At 50.2% G+C, this 24,205-nt stretch overlaps 1 protein-coding gene across 2 annotated transcripts in view; it reads left to right on the top strand.

Moving 5' to 3' along the window:
- The window catches only part of ATP8B2 (ATPase phospholipid transporting 8B2), an 83,318-nt gene that overhangs the window by 1,348 nt on the left and 57,765 nt on the right, over positions 1-24,205 (top strand). The window contains exons 2-6 of one of the 2 annotated variants that reach the window (XM_060255737.1): positions 10,616-10,683; positions 12,907-12,965; positions 19,117-19,230; positions 21,911-22,009; positions 22,440-22,501. In XM_060255737.1, the coding sequence (XP_060111720.1) occupies positions 10,653-10,683; positions 12,907-12,965; positions 19,117-19,230; positions 21,911-22,009; positions 22,440-22,501 (365 nt within the window). In that variant the 5' untranslated portion in view covers positions 10,616-10,652. Of the gene's footprint in view, positions 1-10,615; positions 10,684-12,138; positions 12,265-12,906; positions 12,966-19,116; positions 19,231-21,910; positions 22,010-22,439; positions 22,502-24,205 lie in introns of those variants that run through there. The other variant, XM_060255728.1, reaches the window with a different exon arrangement.

Below are 24,205 nucleotides of genomic sequence, written 5' to 3'. Positions count from 1 at the left end.
TAGTCGAACCTTCCCTCCCCCTTCCGATTCCCTCTCCATGGTCTGGATCTTGTTCTGGTAATCACTTTCCGAGTTCCTCCCCCTCACTTTTTCCCCCTTGGCACCGTGCCCCCTGCTGCCAGATGCTTCTGGCTGGAGAGGAAACTTGCTTTCGTGTCATCTGAGGAGCGGCTCTGGCCTTCCGGAGGCCCCGTCCCTCCCCCCACGCTTCTCCCCACACCGGACTCCAGCCCCGCCAGGTGCCCAAGCAGCCGCCTTGGCACACTGTGGCCGGGGCTGGATGGGAGCGCTGTACCATTCCGAACCTAGGAAGAAAGGCCTGGTTAGAGGAGGAGGAGAGGAAACGGTTCCCTTTCCGTAAGTCCCACGCATGTTCCCCCCTTTTCCTTTTGCCCGTGTTGACTTTACCACCCTCGTGGGTGCCCAAGGTGAGGATACGTCCATGCCTGCCAGGTTTTTTTTTTTTTTTGTCTTGTCCCAAAGTTTGGAAGGGAGCCACACTGCTGACTAAACTCTCGGTCGTTCCCCTTTCTCTCTGCCTTTCTCCTTTCCCCGGAGAGCCAGTTTGGTGTAGTGGTTAAGTGTGCGGACTCTTTATCTGGGAGAACCGGGTTTGATTCCCCCCTCCTCCACTTGCACCTGCTGGAATGGCCTTGGGTCAGCCGTAGCTCTGGCAGAGGTTGTCCTTGAAAGGGCAGCTGCTGTGAGAGCCCTCTCCAGCCCCACCCACCTCACAGGGTGTCTGTTGTGGGGGAGGAAGATATAGGAGATTGTGAGCCGCTCTGAGACTCTTTGGAGTGGAGGGCGGGATATAAATTCTCATCTACCTCACAGGGTGTCTGTTGTGGGGGAGGAAGGGAAAGGAGATTGTGAGCCGCTCTGAGACTCTTCGGAGTGGAGGGCGGGATATAAATCCAATATCATCATCTTCTTCTTCTTCTGAATGTTTACCTCTTCATCCTCCACTGCGACTGATGGGGTTTCAGGCATCTCATGGTTCAGACCCAGGGGTCTTTTTTTCCAATGACCCACCCTGGAATCTGTGCAGGGAATGGGATGAAAAAAGCACTCCAGAGCCCATACAGAGTGCCTTTGGAGCGCATTGGCCACCCTCTCACTTGTATGCACGGAGCTCCTATGCTGAACGAGGCTCCCCAGGGTCTTGGGTAGAGGTCTTTCTCATCGCCTACTGCCTGGTCCTTTTTAACTGGAGATGCCTGGGATCTTCTGCCTGTAAAGTAGGAATTCAGACTGGCATTGGCTCTCCAGGGTCTCAGGCTGAGGTCTTTCCCATGACCCACTGCCTGGTCTTTCAACTAGAGATGCTGGGGATTGAACCTGGGACCTTCTGCATGCCAAACAGGCTCTTCCACAGAGCCACGGGCCCCTCCCAATAATAACCTCAGATTTGGAAAAGGGGTCAAAGGCAGTGTTCCCGCTAAGCTGAGTCGGCGTGACCTAGCTCACAGATATTTCGCTTCCAGCTCGCACATTTTTGTCTTCACTCAGGGAGGATGGCCCCAGAGGAAACTGAATTGCTGCAGTCGCTCACAACTTTAACACCAGTCGCTCACAAAGTAGAATTTGTGCTCACAAGACAATGGAACCTTCCTGCTCAGAGGCAGTGTACCTTAGATGACCAAGCAGCTGAGGAAGGCTGCTGTCTTTTTGCCCTTCTTGGGAATGTCTTAGGGTGTCTGGCTGGTTACTGTTGGTCGCCGTTGGTTGCCGTATCATAAAGCCCCTGTATAAATCGATGGTGCGGTCTGATTTGGAATACTGTGTACAATTCTGGTCACCGCACCTCAAAAAGGATATTATAGCATTGGAAAAAGCCCAGGAAAGGACAACTAGAATGGTTAAAGGTTTGGAACACTTTCCCTATGAAGAAAGGTTAAAACGCTTGGGACTCTTTAACATGGAGAAACGTCGACTGTGGGGTGACATGATAGAGGATTACAAGATTATTCATGGGATGGAGAAAGTAGAGAAAGAAGTCCATTTCTCCCTTTCTCACAATACGAGAACTTTGGGGCATTCAATGAAATTGCTGAGCAGTCGGGTTAGAACGGATAACGCGTTCACTGCCACAGGAGGTGGTGGTAGCTACAAGCATAGCCAGCTTCAAGAGGGGATTGGATAAAAATATGGAGCAGAGGTCCATCAGTGGCTATTAGCCACAACGTATTGTGGAATTCTCTGTCTGGGGCAGTGATGCTCTGTATTCTTGGTGCTTGGGGTGGGGGCAAAGTAGAAGGGCTTCTAGCCCCACTTGTGAACCTCCTGAAGGCACTTGGGGGGGTTTTTTTGGCCACTGTTTGACACTGTGTTGGACTGGATGGGCCATTGGCCTGATCCAACATGGCTTCTCTTATGTTCTTATGGTCAGGTCCTGGAGGGCTGCTCTTTTGTGCCTCGGTAAGGCACCGAGGGTGTTTGCGTCTGCCAATTCCTCTCTGGAGACTTTTTTTGTGGTTGATCAGAGAGCCAAACATCCACTGGGGAAATTCTGGCGGTGTCTGCGAAGGGGGAGGAGGGGAGAGAGTGAAGGCATTAATCTGCCGTCGTCTCCACCCATCCCAGAATGGTAAAAGCCAGGGCCTTGGCCGTCGCTAAGGCTGCAAACAGGGCCTATTTTGGCATTTTGTTTCTCTGCAACTTTATTTGTGACTGTGGTGGTAACTTCCTGCCCTCGGGAGAGAGACATTTCCTTTCCCCTCTTAGCTCCGTGGTTTGCCATGTGGCGGGCTGCTTTCTTTTTCTTACGCTGGTTGTTCAGTCACTCGCCTGGGGTGAGTGGAGTCTGCCTGCAGGCGACCGGAGAGAGGAGCGTTGGAAGCAGTAGAAAGAGCTGGTGCTTCTGGTGAAGACCTTTTTTTCCCCTTCCAAAGGAGCCTATTGTCTGCTGTGCGATTTTTGCGCACTGTAAGCTGGTTTTAGGGGGTGCACTTAATTCTTAGGGGGTACTGGCCAGGCTGGAACTTTGAATTGAGAGCAACACGCTTGACAACGCCCTGAAGAAAGCAGTGGGTAAGCCCCGGGTGATGTAAGGCAGCGGTCCCCAGCCTTTTCGGCACCAGGGGCCGGTTTTGTGGAAGACGATTTTTCCACAGACTGGGAGGGATGGGGGGGCAATGGTTTTGGGAGGATACAATTGTGTACTTTATTTTGGTGCGGTGGTTAAGTGTGCGGACTCTTTATCTGGGAGAACCGGGTTAGACTTCCCACTCCTCCACTTGCAGCTGCTGGGATGGCCTTGGGACAGCCATGGCTCTTGCAGAGCTGTCCTTGAAAGGGCAGCTGCTGTAAGAGCTCTCTCAGCTCCACCTGCCTTACAGGGTGTCTGTGGTGGGGGAGGAAGGTAAAGGAGATTGTGAGCCGCTCTGAGACTCTTCGGAGTGGAGGGTGGGATATAAATCCAATATCTTCATTTACCTCACAGGGTGTCTGTTGTGGGGAAGGAGGATAAAGGAGATGGTGAGCCACTCTGAGATTTGGAGAGGAGGGCAGGATATAAATCCCATGTCTCCTTCTTGTTATTATTACTACTTTGTAATTATAATGAAATAATTATACAACTCATGGCCCGGTGGCTTACAGGCCACGGACTGGTACCGGTCCACGGGCCGGGGGTTAGGGACCCCTGATGTAAGGGTGGTGTGTCAAACTAGACCTTAGGAGACCTGGTTTTGAATCTCCACTCGACTCTGAAGCCGACGGGGTGACTTCAGACCAGATATTGTCTCTCAGCCTCGCTGCCTTTGCAGGGTTGTGGAGAGGGAAGGGGGAGAGCCGTGAGCCTCCTCGAAGGAAAGCTGAGATAAAAAAAAATGTGCCAGACAGTTAGATGTTTTCCAGTGAGGCTTCCTTTTAAGTTAAACATGTGTGTGCCCCCTTCTTCTATCAGCCAAACTAGGGGAGAAATACCTAGTTAATACTTTTTTAAAACAACAGCAACAACAAAAGTGATGGTATCGCTTTACTCTGCTCTGGTAAGACCTCACCTGGAGTATTGTGTTCAGTTTTGGCCACCACATTTTAAGAAGGATATAGATAAGGTGGAATGGGTCCAGAGGAGGACAATGAAGATGGTGAGGGGTCTGGAGACCAAGTCCTATGAGGAAAGGTTGCAGGAGCTGGGCATGTTTAGCCTGGAGAGGAGGCAGCTGAGAGGTGATAGGATCGCCACCTTCAAGTACTTGAAGGGCTGTCCTATAGAGGATGGTGTGGAATTGTTTTCTGTGGCCCCAAAAGGTAGGACCAGAACCAATGGGTTGAAATTAAATCAAAAGAGTTTCCGGCTCAATATTAGGAAGAACTTCCTGACAGTTAGAGTGGTTTCTCAGTGGAACAGGCTTCCTCAGGAGGTGGTGGGCTCTCCTTCCTTGGAGGTTTTTGAACAGAGGCTAGATGGCCATCTGCCAGTAATGAAGATCTTGTGAATTTAGGGGGAGGTGTTTGTGAGTTTCCTGCATTGTGCAGGGGGTTGGACTAGATGACCCTGGAGGTACCTTCCAACTTTATGATTCTGTGAAAAAACAACAACCAGGGTTGATAACACTTGGGAAGGGAGCCACTGAGATTAGAGAAACAGCAAGTGGATTTCAGCTTTGGGCCAAATTGGATCTGGTTTATCCCATCCTTTATTCGCTGTGCTACATCTCTCTTGACCCTAAACCAAATGACATTAAATGGGCATGCTGGGTCTTGAAAGAGGGAAAACTGGGAACTCCCAGTCCATGTTCCCTCCAAGCTGCGGAGTCTTGTGAGCAAGAATTCTACTTCATGAGCTATTGCCATTAAAATAGTAAACAAGAAATCTGGCTACTGCAAATTAGTGTGCTCTAGGGCCATCCTTCCGGAGCGAAGGCAAAAATGCATGAGCCAGAGGCTAAAAAAACTTTGAGTTAGCTCACACTAGCTCAGCTTAGAGGGATCACTGCTCCCAGTCCCCCCCACGTTTAAGATTTTCAGCATAAAATCTCAGCAGAGAGGCATTTAAAAGTTGTTGCTTCACAGTTTCTGTCCAGTAATTGCCCCTTCTTGGTTGGTTTTTATATTATCCTTCCCGTAGCTGGTCTTGAAAATGTGAACTAAACCTCGTTTGGAGGAAAACCAGTATTGGGGTACAGGGCTGCCAACTCCAGGCTGGGAAATTCTTGGAGATTTTAAGGATGAAGCCCAGAGAGTTACCTCAGTGGGAGTGCCACACAGTCCGCCCACCGAAGCTGCCCTTTTTCTGTGGGCAAATTCAGATGGGCAGCCATGTTGGTCTGGAAAGGAAAGGTCCCCTGTGCAGGCAACAGTCGTTTCTGACTCTGAGGTGATGTCATATCACGACGTTTTCACGGCAAACTTTTTACTGGGTGGTTTGCCATTGCCTTCCCCAGTCATCTACACTTCCCCCCCAGCAAGCTGGGGACTCATTTTACCAACTCGGAAGGATGGAAGGCTGAGTCAACCTCGAGCTGGCTACCTGAGAACCCAGCTTCCGCCGGGGATCAAACTCAGGTCGTGAGCAGAGCTTAAGACTGCAGGACTGCAGCTTTAACACTCTGCGCCACGGGGCTCTGAAGCGGCAGAAAATTTGAATCCAATGGCACCTCAAGACCAACAAAATTTTAATTCTGGCTGGAAGCTTTCCTGTGATGAAGTGTGGGAAAGCTTATACCCCAAATTGGACGTTGTTGGTCTTAAAGGTGCCACTGGACTGAAGCTTTCTTCTTTTTATGTGAGGAAACTGATCTCTAGTTTGGAGAGCAGTTATAATTCCAGGAGAGCTGCAGGCCCCACCTGGAGGTTGGCAACCCAGCTGTATACCCTACAGAGGTTTTTCTCCTCTCCAAAACTCCATCTTCCAGTCTTTCCCCCCAAATCCCCAGGAATGAAGGAGGGGAGATTTAAGAGAGCCAGTTTGGTGTAGTGGTTAAGTGTGCGGACTCTTATCTGGGAGAACCAGGTTTGATTCCCCACTCCTCCGCTTGCAGCTGCTGGAATGGCCTTGGGTCAGCCATAGCTCTGGCAGGGTTGTCCTTGAAAGGGCAGCTGCTGTGAGAGCCCTCTCAGCCCCATCCACCTCACAGGGTGTCTGTTGTGGGGGAGGAAGGTAAAGGAGATTGTGAGCCGCTCTGAGACTCTTCGGAGTGGAGGGCGGGATATAAATCCAATGTCTTCATCTACCTCACAGGGTGTCTGTTGTGGGGGAGGAAGGTAAAGGAGATTGTGAGCCGCTCTGAGACTCTTCGGAGTGGAGGGCGGGATATAAATCCAATATCTTCATCTACCTCACAGGGTGTCTGTTGTGGGGGAGGAAGGTAAAGGAGATTGTGAGCCGCTCTGAGACTCTTTGGAGTGGAGGGCGGGATATAAATCCAATATCTTCTTCTTCTTCATAATGGGAAGATCTGTTCGACTGTGGGTCCAGTTAACTGAAGGGGCGGGCAGGCTCTCCCTCGGTGGAACTGGAGCTCAGAAAAAGGGTGGGTCAGGCTGCTTGCTTTGCCAAAACATGTTGCCCTCCCCCTCTCCAGAGCTTCCAGGTGTCAGCTCCCCCCCCCCCCCCCAGTGATGGCAGCCGCAAACCTCAAACAACGCAAGAAGCCTTCGGGGAGGAGAGGTGTCTGTATAATCACAGGACGAGGAAGCCGCCATCTCTGGCTTGGCAGAGTAGGGCTTTTCCCCCCACCCCTGTCCCTCCTCCCCAGAGGTTTCGACTAGCAGCAATTTGGCTGTCTGGCTTGTGGGTGTCTGACGTGGCCGGTAGCAGGGTTGTTTGAAGAAGTACCTGCGACCGGGCAGAGAGCGATTGTCTGGAACCTTCTCTAGCGTTCTAGTCCTCGGCGTGGTTTTTGGGAGTGCCTTCGGTAGCCGATTGGAAAGAGGAAGCAAGCAGTCGGTTTTAGGCTGTAGGAACAACTGAAGATGATGAAGGTTTCAGTGGATTTCGTTGTCTGTCTTTTAGACCCCTGTACATGTTTCCTGTGTTCTCTAAATTGATGTCGCCTGTTCTTTCTCGCGGCCCATAGAACTTCCTACCGTTCTCCCTCTCTGCCCGTAATGCCTGCAAAACCCTGTTGTCCCTCACTGTCCCTCTTGCCTGGAACTTCCTGCCATGCTCCCACACTGCCCCTTGTGTCTAGAATTCCCTGCCAAGCTCCTTCACTGTTCCTCATTCCTAGAACTGCCATGCTCCCTCACTGCCCCTTATACCTGGAATTCCCTGCTGTTCTCCTTCACTGCCCCTCTTGTTCAAAACTTCCTGCCATGCTCCCTCGCTGCCCCTTATGCAGCCCCTTATGCCTGGAATTCCCTGCTGTTGTTCCTCACTGCCCCCTTGGCTCAAACTTCCTGCCATGCCCCCTCACTGCCCTTTATGCCTGGAATTCCCTGCTGTTCTCCCTCACTGCCCCTCTTGCCTGGAACTTTCTGCTATGCTCCCTCACTGCCCCTCATGCTTGGAATTCCCTACTGTTCTCCCACGCTGCCCCCTTGGCTCAAACTTCCTCCCATGCTCCTTCACTGCCCTTTATGCCTGGAATTCCCTGCTGTTCTCCCTCACTGCCCCTCTTGCTTGGAACTTTCTGCTATGCTCCCTCACTGCCCCTCATGCTTGGAATTCCCTACTGTTCTCCCACGCTGCCCCCTTGGCTCAAACTTCCTCCCATGCTCCTTCACTACCCTTTATGCCTGGAATTCCCTGCTGTTCTCCCTCACTGCCCCTCTTGCCTGGAACTTTCTGCTATGCTCCCTCACTGCCCCTCATGCTTGGAATTCCCTACTGTTCTCCCACGCTGCCCCCTTGGCTCAAACTTCCTCCCATGCTCCCTCAGTGCCCTTTATGCCTGGAACTCCCTGTTGTTCTTCCTCACTGCCCCCAAACTCTTTCCCAGGATACCCACGTGGCACTGCCCTTTTGTCTCCCTTCTCTCCGCAGCTCCCACCTTTCGGCTTTATCCTTTTGCCCTCATCTCCTACGGGAAGGAAACCTTTGTATGCGTAATACAAGCAAAAGCACATTTCCCCCTTCCTTCTTCCTCCCCTCCCTGTCTTCTTTTTATTGATTCAAGTGGCTTTCTGACCAAAGTTTAAAATAAAAAAGAAGTGAAACAGCAAATCCCAACCTTAAAAAATACAGTAAAACAATCTAAGCTGGCAGCAGAACAAAGCTGGAGTCAACGAAGTTTTCTTCAGAGTCTAACCGGGCAGTTCTTTAATTTCTCTTTTAAAAGAAAACTTGTGTCAAGGGTTCATCAGAATTTAGAAAGGCATTGTAAAGGGGATACACAGGGGTCTGAACCAACTTTCCCTCTAAGCCGGGGGTGTCAAATATGCAGTCCGGGGGCCGAATCAGGCCTCCAGAGGGCTCCTATCAGGCCCCCGAGCAACTGGCTGTCATCTGCTTCCTTCTCCCTATATCTTGCTTCCTTCTGCATCACAGCTTGCTTTGCAAGGCTTGCTCAATCGCACAGGAGCGACAGAGCAAAACCTCTATTTTCTCCATTGGCTGAGGCTCCTCCCTTGGGGAGGAAGGGTGGAAGGCACAGCTTGTTTTTACAGGCTCTCTCAGTTGCGTAGCAGAGCTACTGAGCCAAGCCTCTTTTCCTTCTATTGGATGAGGGCCCCACCCCAGTCCCCTGGGGAAGAAAGGAAAGAGCCAGAGCTTCCTTTGCTCAGTTCCCTGGATTCCATGGGAGAGATACAAAGAAAGCACCTTTAAGACCAATGAGTGTTGACGTTTTAAGCAGGTTTTAAGTTTAAAAATATATATATATTTGTGTTTGTCTGTGTCCTTTATAAAGTTTATATCTCTGCTACCTAATCTTAAATATATGGCCCAATCCAACATGGCCCAGCCCAACAAGATCTCATTTACATCAGATCCGGCCCTCATAACAAATGAGTTGGACACCGCTGCTCTAAGTTGTGGAGTCTCGTGAGCAAAAATTCCACTTTGTGAGCTGCTGGCATTCAAGTTCCGTGCGAGAGATTTTGCTGCTGCATACATTAGCTTGCTCTGGGGTCATCCTTCCTGAGCGAAGGCAAAAATGTGTGAGCTGAAGGCTAAAAAGCTGTGAACTAGCTCACACTAACTCTGCTTAGAGCAGGGTGTCGAACTCATTTGTTACGAGGGCCGGATCTGACATAAATGAGACCTTGCTGGGCCGAGCCATGTCGGGCCGGGCCGGGTGTGTGCCTATTTTAAGATTAGGTAGCAGAGATATAAACTTTACAAAGGACACAAACACAAAGATTTTTTAAAAAAAACTTAAAATAAAACATGCTTAAAACTTTAGCACTTGTTGGTCTTTTCCAGCTGGCTTTCGAGATAGAACCTGATTAATCCGACGTGTGGACATCTAGCCATCTTGTGGATATTATGATTACAGTATTTTAGCACCTATTTTATGTATTTTATCTATTTTAAATAATCACTATGTAATTGATATATTTAAAATTGTTTATATTGTTTAGATCAATCATGGGATCCCCATGTCTGTTAGCCGCCCTGAGCCCGCCTTGGCGGGGGAGGGCGGGATATAAAAATAAAGATTATTATTATTATTATTATTATTATTATTATTATTATTATTATTATTATTATTATTATTATTATTATTATTATTATTATTATAAAAGTGCTTTCTTTGTACCTCTCCCATGGGATCCAGGAAAATGGGCAAAGGAAGCTCTGGCTCTTTCCTTCCTTCCCTGGGGACCAGGAGGGGGAGGAGCCTTAGCCAATAGAGGGAAGAGAGGCGTGGCTCAGTAGCTCTGCTGTGCGATTGAGAGAGCCTGGCAAAGCAAGCTCTCCCTCCCCCCTTCCTCCCCAAGGGAGAAGCCTCAGCCAATGGAGAAAATTGAGGTTTTGCTCTGTAGTTCCCGTGTGATTGAGCAAGCCTGGCAAAGCAAGCTGTGATGCAGAAAGAAGCAAGAGAGAAGGAAGCAGACGACCGCCAGCTGCTCGGGGGCCTGATAGGAGCCCTCCAAGGGCCTGATTCGGCGCCGGGTGTCTTGGAAAATCAGTTCAGGGTACTGGTTAGGAGCGGCAGACTCTGATCGGGAGAACCAGGTTTGATTCTCCACTCCTCTGTTTGCAGCCTACTGGGTCAGTCCCAGCTCACTCTGAACTTACCTCACAGGGTGCGTCTGTTGTGGGAAGAAAAAGGGAAGGAGATTATAAAGTGCTCTAAAACTCCATGAAGGCAGGGTATAAATCCAATCTCCTCCTCTTATTCTATAGGTTAATGCCAAGTATGTCTTGCAGGGTTGTTGTGTCAGCCACCCTGCATTGCTTGGAAAGGACTTCAATAAAGATTGTGGTTCTCAGCAAATACACTTAAAGATGAGCAGAGGAGGGAGTTGCCAGTGCGGTGCAGTGGTTAGAGCGCTGGAGTAGGATGGATGAGATCTGGGTTCAGATTCTCCTCAGCTTTGAAGCTCTCCGGGTTACCTCAGTCCGGTTCTCTTTTGGCCCCTCTGACCTCAGAGGGTTGTTGCGGAGACGAAAGAAGTAGAGGCGGAGAACCTGATGCCGATTTGTGTGTTTTGATGTATCAGGATGTATCTTCGTCCCCTCCTCAATTACATTCCCCCCCCCCTTCCCATTTCCTTGCAGCGTCTCCCATGGGCCTGATCGCCTGCCAGCACATGCCATGGAACTGTGCTCCAAGAAGCGCCCCCCAGGTAAGGGCCTCCAAGAGGACTGGCTGGGGTGGGGGATGAATGTGGTATTTGTATGTGTGAGAGAAGGGGGAGTGATCCCTCTAGAAAGCTCGCTGGGCCACCTTGGGCCTATCACTGTTTTTCAACTGGATAAGGTTGCCGACTTATTTGTGCAGACCCCAGCTCCTGTGCCTTTAGCACACGTTGGCAACCGAGTTGGGCTGCTTTCCTCACCGTGAAGGGCCCCTTTCAGCGCCAGAGAGGTACACAAAATCGGCTGACAATCCGAAGAAGGCCAAACTGAAGAGTACACGTGAAAGGGCCTTTTCAGTCGCAGCTCCACACTGGTGGAACCAACTACCGGATGAAGTGCGGGCCCTGCGGAGCCTTGATCAATTCCGCAGGGCCTGCAAGACTAACCTTTTTCAGATGGCCTTCACTTAAATGTGGATTGAGCCACTATATTCAGCCATCATAAACTACCGAGGAGAACATCTAGAGTATAGCACTGAAAATGTTAATTTCTATTGTAATGTTATGTTTTTAATTATAATGGTTTTGATTTACATATATTGTTTTGGAAAATATTTTATATTGTAAATTGTAAGTTGTGAGCCGCCCTGAGCCTGCTTCGGCAGGGAGGGCGGGATATATAAAAAAAATATTATTATTATTATTATTATTATTATTATTATTATTAAGCTGTAAGTTGTGGAGCAAGCCAGGCTGGGTTTTTAATTCTATAGTTCCTGTCCGGGCTTATTTTTTGGAGCAGGAACTGCTTTGCATATTAGGCCACGCACCCCCGATATAGCCAATCCTCCAAGAGCTTACGAGGTTCTTCTTACAGGGCCTACCGTAAGCTTCATGAGGATGGGCTACATCAGGGGTGCGTGGGCTAATGTGCAAAGGAGTTCCGGCTACAAAAAAAAAAAAAAAAGGCCTGGTTCCCGTTCTGTTGGCGAACTTGTGGCCTACCTCACAGGGGTGTTGTGTGGGTGAAATCCACAAAAGGGCAGGGAAATCACCGCGTGTCTCCTTGGAGGAGACATACAAAGAAATAAGAAATAAAAATAGGAATGCTCTAGGCTGGGGGCAAAGGTGGGAAAGTGGAGAGGGAAACCCAGCCAATCAGGCGGGGAGGGGGGGTGGTAGACAGCATCTGTCACCCTCCAGTTGTCTCTGTCTTGCTCCGTCAGATCTAGCAAGAGAGACTGATGGGGGGGTGGGCAGCAGCAAGGAGAAAGGCCCTCCTCTTGCCTGTCCCCCCCAATGCAACCGTTTCCTAGGTGACGCCATCCCAGCCCCTCACTGGCTGCCGGGTGGCGGTGGGCGGTCCCAGCTCCTCAATGTCAGCGTGGAGTTTTCCCCTGCAGCGAGGAGTAGGGAGGGGGAACCGGAGCAGGATGGGGGGCACGAACCGGAGGGGGGCCACCATCTAAGCCCCAGGAGAGGGGGGGGTCTCCTGGACAGCCCCCCAGCTCTGCCAGTACACACAGCCCGGGCCTGCGGTCACCATGACGATCCCCAAGGAGATGCCCGAGAAATGGCCCTGGGTCGCCGTGGCGACCGGCAGCCGGGGCCAGTCGCTTGGGGGGACAGGTATTTTTTTGGAGGGGGGGGAATGATGGGAAAGTTTGGGGGGGCATTGGAGAACAGGGATCTCTTAGAGCCCCCCCTCACCCGCTTTGTCCTGAATCGCTCTCTCCTGAGACTGCTGTCAATGCAGCTCTCTCCACACATTACCTCATTCTCCGCCTGCCCCCCCCCCTCCATCCTATCCTTTGCATTCTGGCTTGGTGTTTTTTTTGGGGGGAAAGGAGGGGGCTGCTGTCTTAACTGAAGGAATAGCCCCCTCCCCTCCATCCCTGACGGTGACCTTCAGGTTTTTACTGGGGAGGGGGTCTTGAGGTAAATAAGGTCATCCGTATGGGACAGCAGAGAGCATCGCAAATCAGGAGCAGTGCTCTCCCTTTGGTTTCCCCCCCTATTTGGGGCCGGGAGAGAAAACTTGGGGGGCAGACCTGGTGGGGTTAAAGTTTTTTGGGGGTTCACACTAGGTTTCGGAATCCACCGGGGCGGGACAAGGTCATGGCGGTTAAGGGGGAAAGTTACCCTGGGTGGGTCAGGACTGGGACATGGGGGGGGGCGGTGAACTGGGGTATGTGTGGGTCAGGTATCGTGGCTGGGGTGGGGTGGGGGGTGAAGCGCCACCGACTGACTTGCCTCTTGGTCTGTTTTCAGAGGAGGAAAGGAGGGTGAAAGCGAACGCCCGGGAGTATAATGAAAAGTTCCAGTATGCGGTGAGTGGGGTCCCAGGGTGGGTTTTAAGGCCCGCTTTTAGGGAGTTGGGGAAAATCTTGACCCAGACGGAGATGCCATCAGTATAACAGAAAGCGCTTTTTGAAATCGAACAGGACCGTAGCCTATGCCACCGTGTACGGGACGCGTTATCTGTTTTAATGTGCTTTCTGTCTTTCTCTTACAAGCATTGTGTTCTAGTTTCGTAGATCCAGTTGGGGGCAGAGTGAGTTTTAAAGGGGTGGGTGGGTTATACGTTATACGCACACACCTCTCTTGGAAGTCCGGAAGGGTGATTCTGTGGCGGTTGTGATTTGAATCCAGACCTAGTTGGGAACACTTTTTTTGTGTGGGGGGGAATTGAAGCTCCCTGTTTTTGCTTGCCAAAGATCTCATGGGGTGGTGGGGGGCAAGGAAGACCCTTCTTTGTAACATCCCTGATTGCAACTGCCAATTGGAGAAGGTGTTGCTGAGCTGGATGGATCAAAGGAGGCGGCTGAGAGGTGATAGGATCACCATCTTCAAGTACTTGAAGGACTGCCATATAGAGGATGGTGTGGAATTGTTTTCTGTGGCCCCAGAAGGTAGGACCGGAACCAGCGGGTTGAAATTAAATCAAAAGAGGTTCCGGCTCAACATTAGGAAGAACTTCCTGACCGTTAGAGCGGTTCCTCAGTGGAACAGGCTTCCTCGGGAGGTGGTGGGCTCTCCTTCCTTGGAGGTTATTCAACAGAGGCTAGAGGGCCATCTGACAGCAATGAGGATCCTGTGAATTTAGGGGGAGGTGTTTGTGAGTTTCCTGCCTTGTGCAGGGGGTTGGACTAGATGACCCTAGAGGACCCTTCCAACTCTATGATTCTATGATTCTAGTGGTCTCACCAGGACAGAGTTACCAACTCCAGGTTGGGAAATTCCTGGAGATTTGAGGATGGATTTTAGGGACGATGGGATTTGAAGTGGGGCCTACCAGGGTATAATGCCGTACAGTCCACCCTCCAAATCGGGTTGCCAGTCTCCAGGGGGTGGCTGGAAACACAACTGATCTCCAAGCGACAGAGATCAGGTCCCCTGGAGACGATGGCTACTTTGGAGGATGGACTCTGTGGCATTGGACCCCAGTGGGGTCCCTCCCTTCCCTAAACCCCGCCCTTCTCAGGATGCACCCCAAAATCTCCAGGTATTTCCCAACCCAGAACTGGCAATTCTTTCTCTGAAGCAGGACTTTTTTTTTGTAGCAGGAGCTCCTTTGCCTATTAGGCCCCACACACCCCTGATGTAGCCAATCCTCCTGGAGCTTCCAGGGCTCTTAGTACAGGGCCTACTGTCAGCTCTGGGAGGATTGGCTACATCAGGGGGTGTGGCCTAATATGCAAAGGAGCTCCTGCTAGAATTAAATCCCTGTGCCACACACCCCTGATGCAGCCAATCCTCCTGGAGCTTACAGGGCTCTTCGTACAGGGCCTACTGTAAGCTCCAGGAGGACTGGCTACATCAGGGGTGTGTGGCCTAAGATGAAGAAGAAGAAGATATTGGATTTATATCCCGCCCTCCACTCCGAAGAGTCTCAGAGCGGCTCACAATCTCCTTTACCTTCCTCCCCCACAACAGACACCCTGTGAGGTGGGCGGGGCTGGAGAGGGCTCTCACAGCAGCTGCCCTTTCAAGGACAACCTCTTCCAGAGCTATGGCTGACCCACGGCCATGCTAGCAGGTGCAAGTGGAGGAGTGGGGAATCAAACCCGGTTCTCCCAAATAAGAGTCTGCACACTTAACCACTACACCAAACCAGATGCAAAGGAGCTCCTTCTAGAATTCCACCCCTGTAGCCAATCCTCCTGGAGCTTGCAGGGCTCTTTGTACAGGGCCTACTGTAAGTGCCAGGAGGACTGGCTGCATCAGGGGGTGTGGCCTAATAGGCAAAGGAGCTCCTGTCACAAAAAAAGCCCTGCTGCAAAGAAACCATACCCCCCCACCCCACTGATCTCTGTTGTCTGGAGAGCAGCTGCAATTCCGTGAGAACTCCAGACCCCACCTGGAAGTTAGCAACCCTAGACCCAGGATAAGGCGTCTTCACGTGTGAATAGACAGGCTGGGACCGCGGTGTTCTCTCTAAGCTGAGTTAGCAGTGAGCTAGCTCAAAGCTCTTTAGCCTCCGGCTCGCACATTTTTGTCTTAGCTCAGGAAGGACGGACCCAGAGCACACTAACTGATGCAGCAGCTCACAACATTAATCCCAGTAGCTCACAAAGTAATAATAATAATAATAATAGATTTTATTTCTACCCCGCCCTCCCCGCCTAGGCGGCTCAGGGCGGCTCACAACAATTCATACATTAACATAAATGATAAAACATTAAATTTAACAATTAAAATTAAACATATAAAAACCAATTAAACATATAAAAACCAAGTAGAATTTTTGCTCGCAAAACTCTGCAGCTTAAGAGGGAACATTGGCTGGGAGTGGGATGGCGTTCATGGGGAGCATCACCTATCAAGGGTGGCATATTTCCAAAGAGGTTTCTTTGTCCACAGTATCCTTCCCTCCTCCCCCCCCAGGTCCCACCCCTCCTGTCTCACATGGGTGTGCCTTTGAATAACTTCCCATCCAGAGACAAAAGCCAGTCTGCAGTTATAAATAGGTCTTGGAGGGGGAAGGGCTGCAGAAAGTGTGCGGGGAGGGTGAAGGAAGGAGACCTTTTCCCTTACCAGGATGCTGCATTCTTACTGCTCCATCCCCAGGGGCTGGGGGTTCACTCGGAAACAGTGAAAGGGAATAACGGTAACGGAAGAAGTGTGCATGCACCAATGTTCTCTCTAAGCTGCGGAGTCTTGCGAGCCAAAATTCTGCTTTGTGAGCAACCGGCATTCAAGTTGTGAGCTGCTGCATCAATCAGCGTGCTCTGGGGTCATCCTTCCTGAGCGGAGACCAAAAAGGTGCGAGCTGGAGGCTAAAAATCTGTGCGCCGCTCGCGCTAACTCAGCACAGCGGGAACACTGGCGTGCGCGTGAACACATATATCTAGAATCCAACTCTGCTGGTCTTTAAGATGCCCCTGGACTGAAACTTTGTGCCACTGGTCTTGTGCCTACCTGAGGGACCGTCTCTCCCCACAGCTCCCCAGAGAGTACTGAGATCAGGAACTCAAAATCTCCTTGTTGTCCCCGGGCCAAAGGAAGCCCGTTTGAAATCTACTAGGGATAGGGCCTTCTCCGTAATGGCCCCTTCCTGGTGGAACCAGCTGCCGGAGGAGGTAAGGGCCCTGCGGGATCTCGCTCAATTCCGCAGGGCCTGTAAGACAGCCCTCTTCCAGCTGGCTTACAACTAACTGGCACTTGAAACTTGAAACTGAGTGTAGTTTTTATAAGATTGCTGTATGTTTTTAGTGTTTTAACTATGTAAACTGTGTCAGATGTTTAATTTTAACTGTAAACTGTGTGAAATGTTTAAATTTTTACATTCTTATGTTAGATTTTATATGCTGTAAGCCGCCCTGAGCCACCTGGTGGGAAGGGCGGGATACAAATTACAAATAAACTAAACTAAACTAAAACTAATTAAAGGTTGTTCCGTGTGTCTGAAGAAATGCGCGTGCGCAGGGGTCGTTTCATAGAAAGAGAGGAGCCGTAGCTCATTAGTCTGACTCATTTGCATAACTCACTTGCGTACGTCACACACCCCCTGACCTCACTGGGAGGTGTGCTAAGGTAGAATCTCAGCATCTATCTTAAAATGCTTCTTGAATTAATAACAATAATAAGAAGAATAACATTTTATTTATATCCCGCCCTCCCCGCTGAAGCAGGCTCAGGGCGGCTAACAACATAATCAGTCTATACAATAAATATATAACAATTTTAAAATCAACATTCAACATAAAACATTCCAATTTAAAATTAACATTTCCGGTGCTGTTCTGTTAGATGCAAGTATGTAGGATGGCGGAATCACTTCAGACGAGTCCATCAACCATTCAGTCAGGTAAAGGCCATCCTAAAGAGGAAGGTCTCGCAGGCCCTGCGGAACTGTTTCAAGGCTCCGCAGGGCCCGCACTTCCTCCGGGAGCTGGTTCCATAGGTGTGGAGCTGCAATGGAGAAGGCCCGTGAACATATGAACATATGAAGCTGCCTTATACTGAATCAGACCCTCGGTCCATCAAAGTCAGTATTGTCTTCTCAGACTGGCAGCGGCTCTCCAGGGTCTCAAGCTGAGGTTTTTCACACCTATTTGCCTGGACCCTTTTTTTGGAGATGCCAGGGATTGAACCTGGGACCTTCTGCTTCCCAAGCAGATGCTCTACCACTGAGCCACCGCCCGTGTGTGAGTATTCTTTAATTTTGCCTCCTTCGGCCCAGGGATAGTCAGTTGGTTCTTCCCCATTGACCTCAGTGCTCTCTGGGGTTCATATGGGGAGAGACGGTTCTTCAGGTAGGCAGAATTGTTTAAAAAAAAAAAAAAACCTTACTCCCATCATACTTTTAAAAAGACTTTCTCCTATGTGGTCACAGGGGCAGGATGCAAGATTTCCATCTGTCTGTTTTATATGTTTTTGGTGATTTCCCCTTTTGTGTGTGTGTGTGTGTCGGGGGGTGGGAAACGTTAGAAAGTTTGTCCAATCTTAAAACTCAGCAAAATTCTCACAGCGGGTTTGAACGGTGGAGCCCAGAAGCAATTATTGGACAGGATGGTAAGAAAGAGAGCACAATAGGTTCCAGAGCTCTACTCCTATGAGCTGCTGCCCAAAATGAGGCCTGTGTGTGCACACGAATGCTCACATATGGAATTAAACTCTGTTGGTCTTACTGGTGCCACTGGACTCAGACTTTGTTCTGTTGCTTCAGACCAACACAGCTACCCACCTGGATCTATCTTTCTTCTCCCTTTCCGAGCATGAACCTATGAAGCTGCCTTATACTGAATCAGACCTGAGTCCATCAAAGTCATTATTATCTACTCTGACTGGCAGGGGCTCTCCAGGGTCTCAAGCTGAGGTTTTTCACGCCTACTTGCCTGGACACTTTTTAGTTGGAGATGCCGGGGATTGAACCTGGGACCTCCTGTTTACCAAGCAGATGCTCTACCACTGAGCCAACGTCCCTTCCCCAACTGGCAGCGGCTTTCCAGGGTCTCAAGTTGAGGTTTTTCACACCTATTTGCCTGGACCCTTTTTAGTTGGAGATGCCGGGGATTGAACCTGGGACCTCCTGCTTACCAAGCAGATGCTCTACCACTGAGCCAACGTCCCTCACTGAGCCACCGTTTCTCTTTTTTTGTATTGGTGGACTGGAAAATAAGATGTTGGGAGGGGTGCCAGCCAGGGACGTAGGATTTTAAAAGTCGGGGGGACACCCTTTCCCATCCATTGCGGGGCTTGCCGCTTCTCAGAAGCTTTCTCCTGGCAAAAAAAGGGGGGGGAGAAGTAGGCTGTGCCCAGAGATGTCTACTTGAGGGACCGTCTTTCCTCGTATGAACCCCAGAGAGCGCTGAGGTCAGCTGGAAAGAACCAGCTGAATATCCTTGGGCCAAGGGAGGCCAGATTGAAGACCACCTGGGATCGGGCCTTCTCCATAGCAGCTCCCCTACTATGGAACCAACTCCCGGAGGAGGTACGGGCCCTGCGATGTTTAGACCAATTCCGCAGGGCCTGCAAGACCCACCTCTGTAAAATAGCCTTCACTTAATACCGAGCCAAGAAAGTCTTGCTGGATATGTTTTACGTTTTAGTCACTGAATTTTATGGAAGATCTTAACTATAGCACCATAATGTTAATCTTAATGCAAGTTTTAATGATTTTAAGGATGATTTTATAATTGAAATTGTAACTATTGTATATGGTTTTACTGTACATTGTATTTACGTGTTGTGAGCCGCCCTGAGCCTGCTTTTGCGGGGCGGGCGGGATATAAATAAAAAATATTATTATTATAGAAAATCCCAGGAGATTTTGGAGGGGGAGCCTGCGTAGGGCAGGATATTTGGGGAGGGGAGAGAGTTCAGCAGCCGTTTTCTCCAGGGGAACTGATCTTGCTCACCTGTAATAGGGGGAGATTTCCAGGTGCCACCTGGAGGTTGGCAACCCAAGGTGTGGTGGAGGGGAGACAGCTCGTTCCCGCTCACTCCCGTCCTCTTTTTCCCCTCTTTCTCCTCCAGAGTAACTGCATCAAGACGTCCAAGTACAACATGGTCACCTTCCTTCCCATCAACCTCTTCGAGCAGTTCCAGGAAGTGGCCAACACGTACTTCCTCTTTCTCCTCATCCTCCAGGTGAGACTCGCGAAGGGCTTCTCTGCTTTGGGGCTGGGGGAGGAGGAATGGCTTTCCCCACAGCCAGGACTGGTTCCCTGCATTTGCTAGAGTGTTGGCCTAGGCACTGGGAAACCCAGGTTCAAATCCCCACTCTTCTGCAGAAGCCTACTGGGTGACCTAACTTACCTCACAGGGTTGCTGTGTGGATAGAATGGAGGACAGAATGATGTAAGCCAGGGGTATCAAACTCCTTTGTTATGAGGGCGGGATCTGACATAAATGAGACCTTGTTGGGCTGGGCGGTGTCGGGCCTGGCCATGTGTGTACCTATTTAAGATTAGGTAGCAGAGAGTGTAAATGGTAGATGACTGGGGGAGGCAACGGCAGACCACCCCATAAAAAGTCTGCCGTGAAAATGTCGTGATCTGACATCACCCCAGAGTTGGAAACCACCGCTGCTTGCACAGGGGACCACCTTTACCTTTTAGCAGAGATATATATATTTTTTAAAGGACACAGACAAACACAACTAAAGATTTATTTTTAAAAAAACACACCTTAAAATATGTTTAAAACATTAGCACTCGTTGGTCTTAAAGGTGCTTTCTTGGTATCTCTCCCATGGGATCCAGGGAACTGTGCAAAGGAAGCTCTGGCTCTTTCCCTCCCTCCCCAGGGGACCAGGAGGGGGAGGAGCCTCAGCCAATGGAGAAAATTGAGGTTTTGCTCTGTAGCTCCTGTGCGATTGAGCAAGCCTTGCAAAGCAAGCTGAGATGCAGAAGGAAGCGAGAGGGAGAAGGAAACAGACAAGAGCCAGTTGCTTGGGGGCCTAATAGGAGCCCCAGGCCACCCGTTTGACACCCCTGATAAGCTATGTTTGGTCTCCATTGGGGAGGAAGGTAGTATATAAATAAAGTAAATAAATAAGCAGGGTTTGAACCAGCCTGTAGCAGCTTAGGTCCAAGAAGAGAGGCAGCAGCAAAATACCTCAAACCCATCCCATCTCCTTTTTTGGTTGTTGTGTTGTTGTTTTTTTTGCATTTGTGTGTGTGCGCACACACACATGCCTGTGACTGGAAGTCATGGCAACCTCTGATGGCTCCTACTGGGGCATGGCGGACTTTCAGAGAAGTGGCTTAATCCAGCCTGCCTCTGCCCCCTGCTCCTGGTATTCCGTGGAGATGTCCCATCCAAGTACCAGCCATGGCTTGATGAGATTGCGTTTGCCTGGACTATCCTGGTCGTAGAATAGGGTTGCCAATTCAAGAAATATCTGGGGACTTTGGGGGTGGAGCCAAGAGGCATTGGGGGGGTGGAGCCAGGAGACATTGGGGGTGGAGCCGGGAGACATTGGGGTGAAGCCAGAAGCAAGAGTGTGACAAGCATAATTGAACTCCAGAGGGAGACCTGGCCATCACATTTAAAGGGACCGCGCACCTTTTAAATGCCTTCCCTCCATTGGAAATAATGAAGGCTAGGGGCACCTTCTTTTGGGGCTCGTAGAATTGAACCCCCTGGTCCAATCCTTTTGAAATTTGGAGGGTATTCTGGGGAGAGGCACTGGATGCTATGCAGCAAATTTGGTGCCTCTGCCTCAACCCCCCCCCCCCCCAAAACAGCCTCCCAGAGCCCCAGATACCCATGGATCAATTCTCCCTTATACCCTATCGGGATTGGTCTCCCTAGGGAATAATGGAGTGCCCAGCAGACATTTCATCTCTCCCCCCCCCCCCCCGCTTTCTGATGACCTTGAAGCAGGGGGAGCGCTTCTAGACCAGGGGATCTCCTTCTCCCACCTGGGGATTGGCAACCCTATCATAGAATCATAGAGTTGGAAGGGGACCTCCAGGGTCATCTAGTCCACCCCCTGCACAATCCAGTAATAGCTATGAAAAAAGCATTGTAATATCTGTGATACCTTCTGTGAAATCAAGAGTCTTAAGTCTAAAAACGTCTCTTGCGTCTTCAGCACCATCAGATGCGGTTCTGTAATTATCTTTCATTTTCTGCCTACCCATTCCAAATCCCAAACGCTATAAATATCGATTCCCTTCCCTGCCAGTTTGTTCAAATAAATCTAAATACTGTTCAAGTGTGCCTAGAGTGCCATTTCTGAAGGGGAATATTGGTAAACTGTTGCCACACACGGGTGATCGTTTTAGAGGTGATTGATAAGACGGATCCCTCGTCACAGCTGTTGGGAGGATAAAACAGGAAAGGAGAACTATATAAGTCAGTTTGGGGAGAAAGCTGGGGTATAAGTATGAGAAAGAAAGACAGAAAGAAGGAAGGAAAGAGAAAGAAAGAAAGAAAGAAAGAAAGAAAGAAAGAAAGAAAGAAAGAAAGAAAGAAAGAAAGAAAGAAAGAAAGAAAGAAAGAAAGAGAGAAAGAGAGAAAGAGAGAAAGAAAGGAGAGAAAAGAGTGAGAGAAAAAGAAAGAAAAAGTGAGTGAGAGAAAGAGAAAGAAAGAGTGAGAGAAAGAGAAAATGAGTGAGAGAAAGAGAAAGAAAGAAAGAAAAGAATGAGAGAGAGAAAGAAAGAAAAGAGAATGAGAGAAAGAAAGAAAGAAAGAGAGAGAGAAAGAAAGAGTGAGTGAGAGAAAGAAAGAAAGAAAAAGAGGAAGGAAGGAAGAAAGGAAGGAAGAAAGAAAGAGGCACTTTTCTGTTAACGACTCTTCTTCCTCTTTTCGCTCACCGCAGCTGATCCCGCAGATCTCCTCCCTCTCCTGGTTCACCACCATAGTGCCTTTGGTTCTCGTGCTCACCATCACGGCGGTCAAGGATGCTACCGACGATTACGTAAGTGGGGTGGGAGGTCAGCGGGGCTCAGGGGAAGGGTCAGCTGTTTGGGTCCAGGGCAGGTCGGGTCTGGCTTGCCTTAGTGATTCAGGCGTGCATTGGTGGTGCCGGTTCTGGGGATTTGCTCTCCCAGCTCGGTTCGTGCCAAGGATGCCACCTCGAGCGTGCGCACCTCTGTGAGATGGGTGTACCCTGGAGAGTATTCAGTGTAGAATCTCTTGGCACGGTGGGGAGAAAAGGAGTGTGACCATTTTGGGGATAATTTTTAGGGAGTGTCTTGCTGACGTCTTCCTTTGAAGGAGGTCTTGTGTCCAGTTCCTTTGACCTTCCCGGAAAACAGATTCTGGTAGTGGTGGGGAGAATGTGGGTGCATCAGAGCTTGTTCCCCCCCCACACACACACACAATCTGACACTGCTTTCTCTCCACAGTTTCGCCACAAGAGTGACAACCAGGTGAACAATCGCCAGTCTCAAGTGTTGATCAGTGGAATGTGAGTGTCACTTCAGCAGCTGTGGATTGTGGGAAGGGGAAGAAAGGTGGGAAGGAGGGTGGGAAAGTAATGGAACCCCCTCGCTGAGGGGGGTTGTCCTTGTAGTGTCAGAGGGTTTTGGGGGGAGATAAACCTCCAAATACTAGTGCCAAGAGGCAAGGTCAGGGGAAGGCCTTGGCCTCTGTGCCCTGTTGTCGACCATCCAGAGGAACTGGTTGGTCACTGTGTGAGGCAGGATGCTGGACTGGATGGACCATCATTGGTCTGATCCAGCAGGGATCTTCTGTTGTTCTTATGAGAGGAAAGCCTCGGCCTCTCAGCCCTGTTGTTGGCCCTCCAGAGGAACTGGTTGAGGCCACTGTGTGAGGCAGGATGCTGGACTAGATGGACCTTCACTGGTCTGATGCAGCAGGGCTCTTCTGATGTTCTTATGAGGGGAAGGCCTCGGCCTCTCAGCCCTGTTGTTGGCCCTCCAGAGGAACTGGTTGAGGCCACTGTGTGAGGCAGGAGGCTGGACTAGATGGAGCCTCACTGGTCTGATCCAGCAGGGCTCTTCTGATGTTCTTATGAGGGGAAGGCCTCGGCCTCTCTGCCCTTTTGTTGGTCCTCCAGAGGAACTGGTTGAGGCCTCTGTGTGAGACAGGAGGCTGGACTAGATGGATCCTCACTGGGCTGATCCAGCAGGCCTCTTCTGATGTTCTTATGAGGGGAAGGCCTCGGCCTCTCTGCCCTGTTGCTGGCCCTCCAGAGGAACTGGTTGAGGCCACTGTGTGAGGCAGGATGCTGGACTAGATGGCCCCTCACTGGTCTGATCCAGCAGGGCTCTTCTGATACTCTTATGAGGGGAAGGCCTCGGCCTCTCTGCCCTGTTGCTGGCCCTCCAGAGTAACTGGTTGAGGCCACTGTGTGAGGCAGGAGGCTGGACTAGATGGACCCTCACTGGTCTGATCCAGCAGGGCTCTTCTGATGTTCTTATGAGGGGAAGGCCTCGGCCTCTCTGCCCTTTTGTTGGTCCTCCAGAGGAACTGGTTGAGGCCTCTGTGTGAGACAGGAGGCTGGACTAGATGGATCCTCACTGGGCTGATCCAGCAGGGCTTATGAGAGGAAGCCTTGACATTGCCCTGTTGTTGGCGCTATGGTACCATAGAGTTTTATCAAGAATCCTAGAGTGTTTCTGGTGTGACACTCTGGGAATCATGGTAAAACTATGACACTATAGAGTTTTATTGTGAATTCTAGAGTTTATTTATTTTATTTATTTTATTCGATTTATATCCCGCCCTACCCCACCGAGATGCCCTAGCGTGACGTCTCCGGCACAATGCTGTCACTTCTGCAGCGGCAGAGAAACTTGGCAACACTAGCACAGACTCTTGGGTTAGGAGAGAAAGAAAGAAGTGAGGGAGGGGCTCGCCAGCTACCAGATATCATCCCCCACCCAATACTGGCTGTTCCTCACTCCTCACCAGGCCTTATTTTGGGCAAGAGTTCTCAGGACGGAGCTTCAGAACTTCTAACTTCTATTGTGCTCTTTCTTTCTTACCCTCCCTCCCCCGATACTTGCTTTTGGGCAGTTTGGTGTAGTGGTTAAGTGTGCGGACTCTTATCTGGGAGAACCAGGTTTGATTCCCCACTCCTCCACTTGCACCTGCTGGGATGGCCTTGGGTCAGCCATAGCTCTGGCAGAGGTTGTCCTTGAAAGGG

This window comes from Heteronotia binoei, chromosome 1, assembly GCF_032191835.1.
Source record: "Heteronotia binoei isolate CCM8104 ecotype False Entrance Well chromosome 1, APGP_CSIRO_Hbin_v1, whole genome shotgun sequence".
Taxonomy (NCBI): Eukaryota; Metazoa; Chordata; class Lepidosauria; order Squamata; family Gekkonidae; genus Heteronotia; species Heteronotia binoei.
This window is presented reverse-complemented; position numbering and strand designations above follow the sequence as displayed.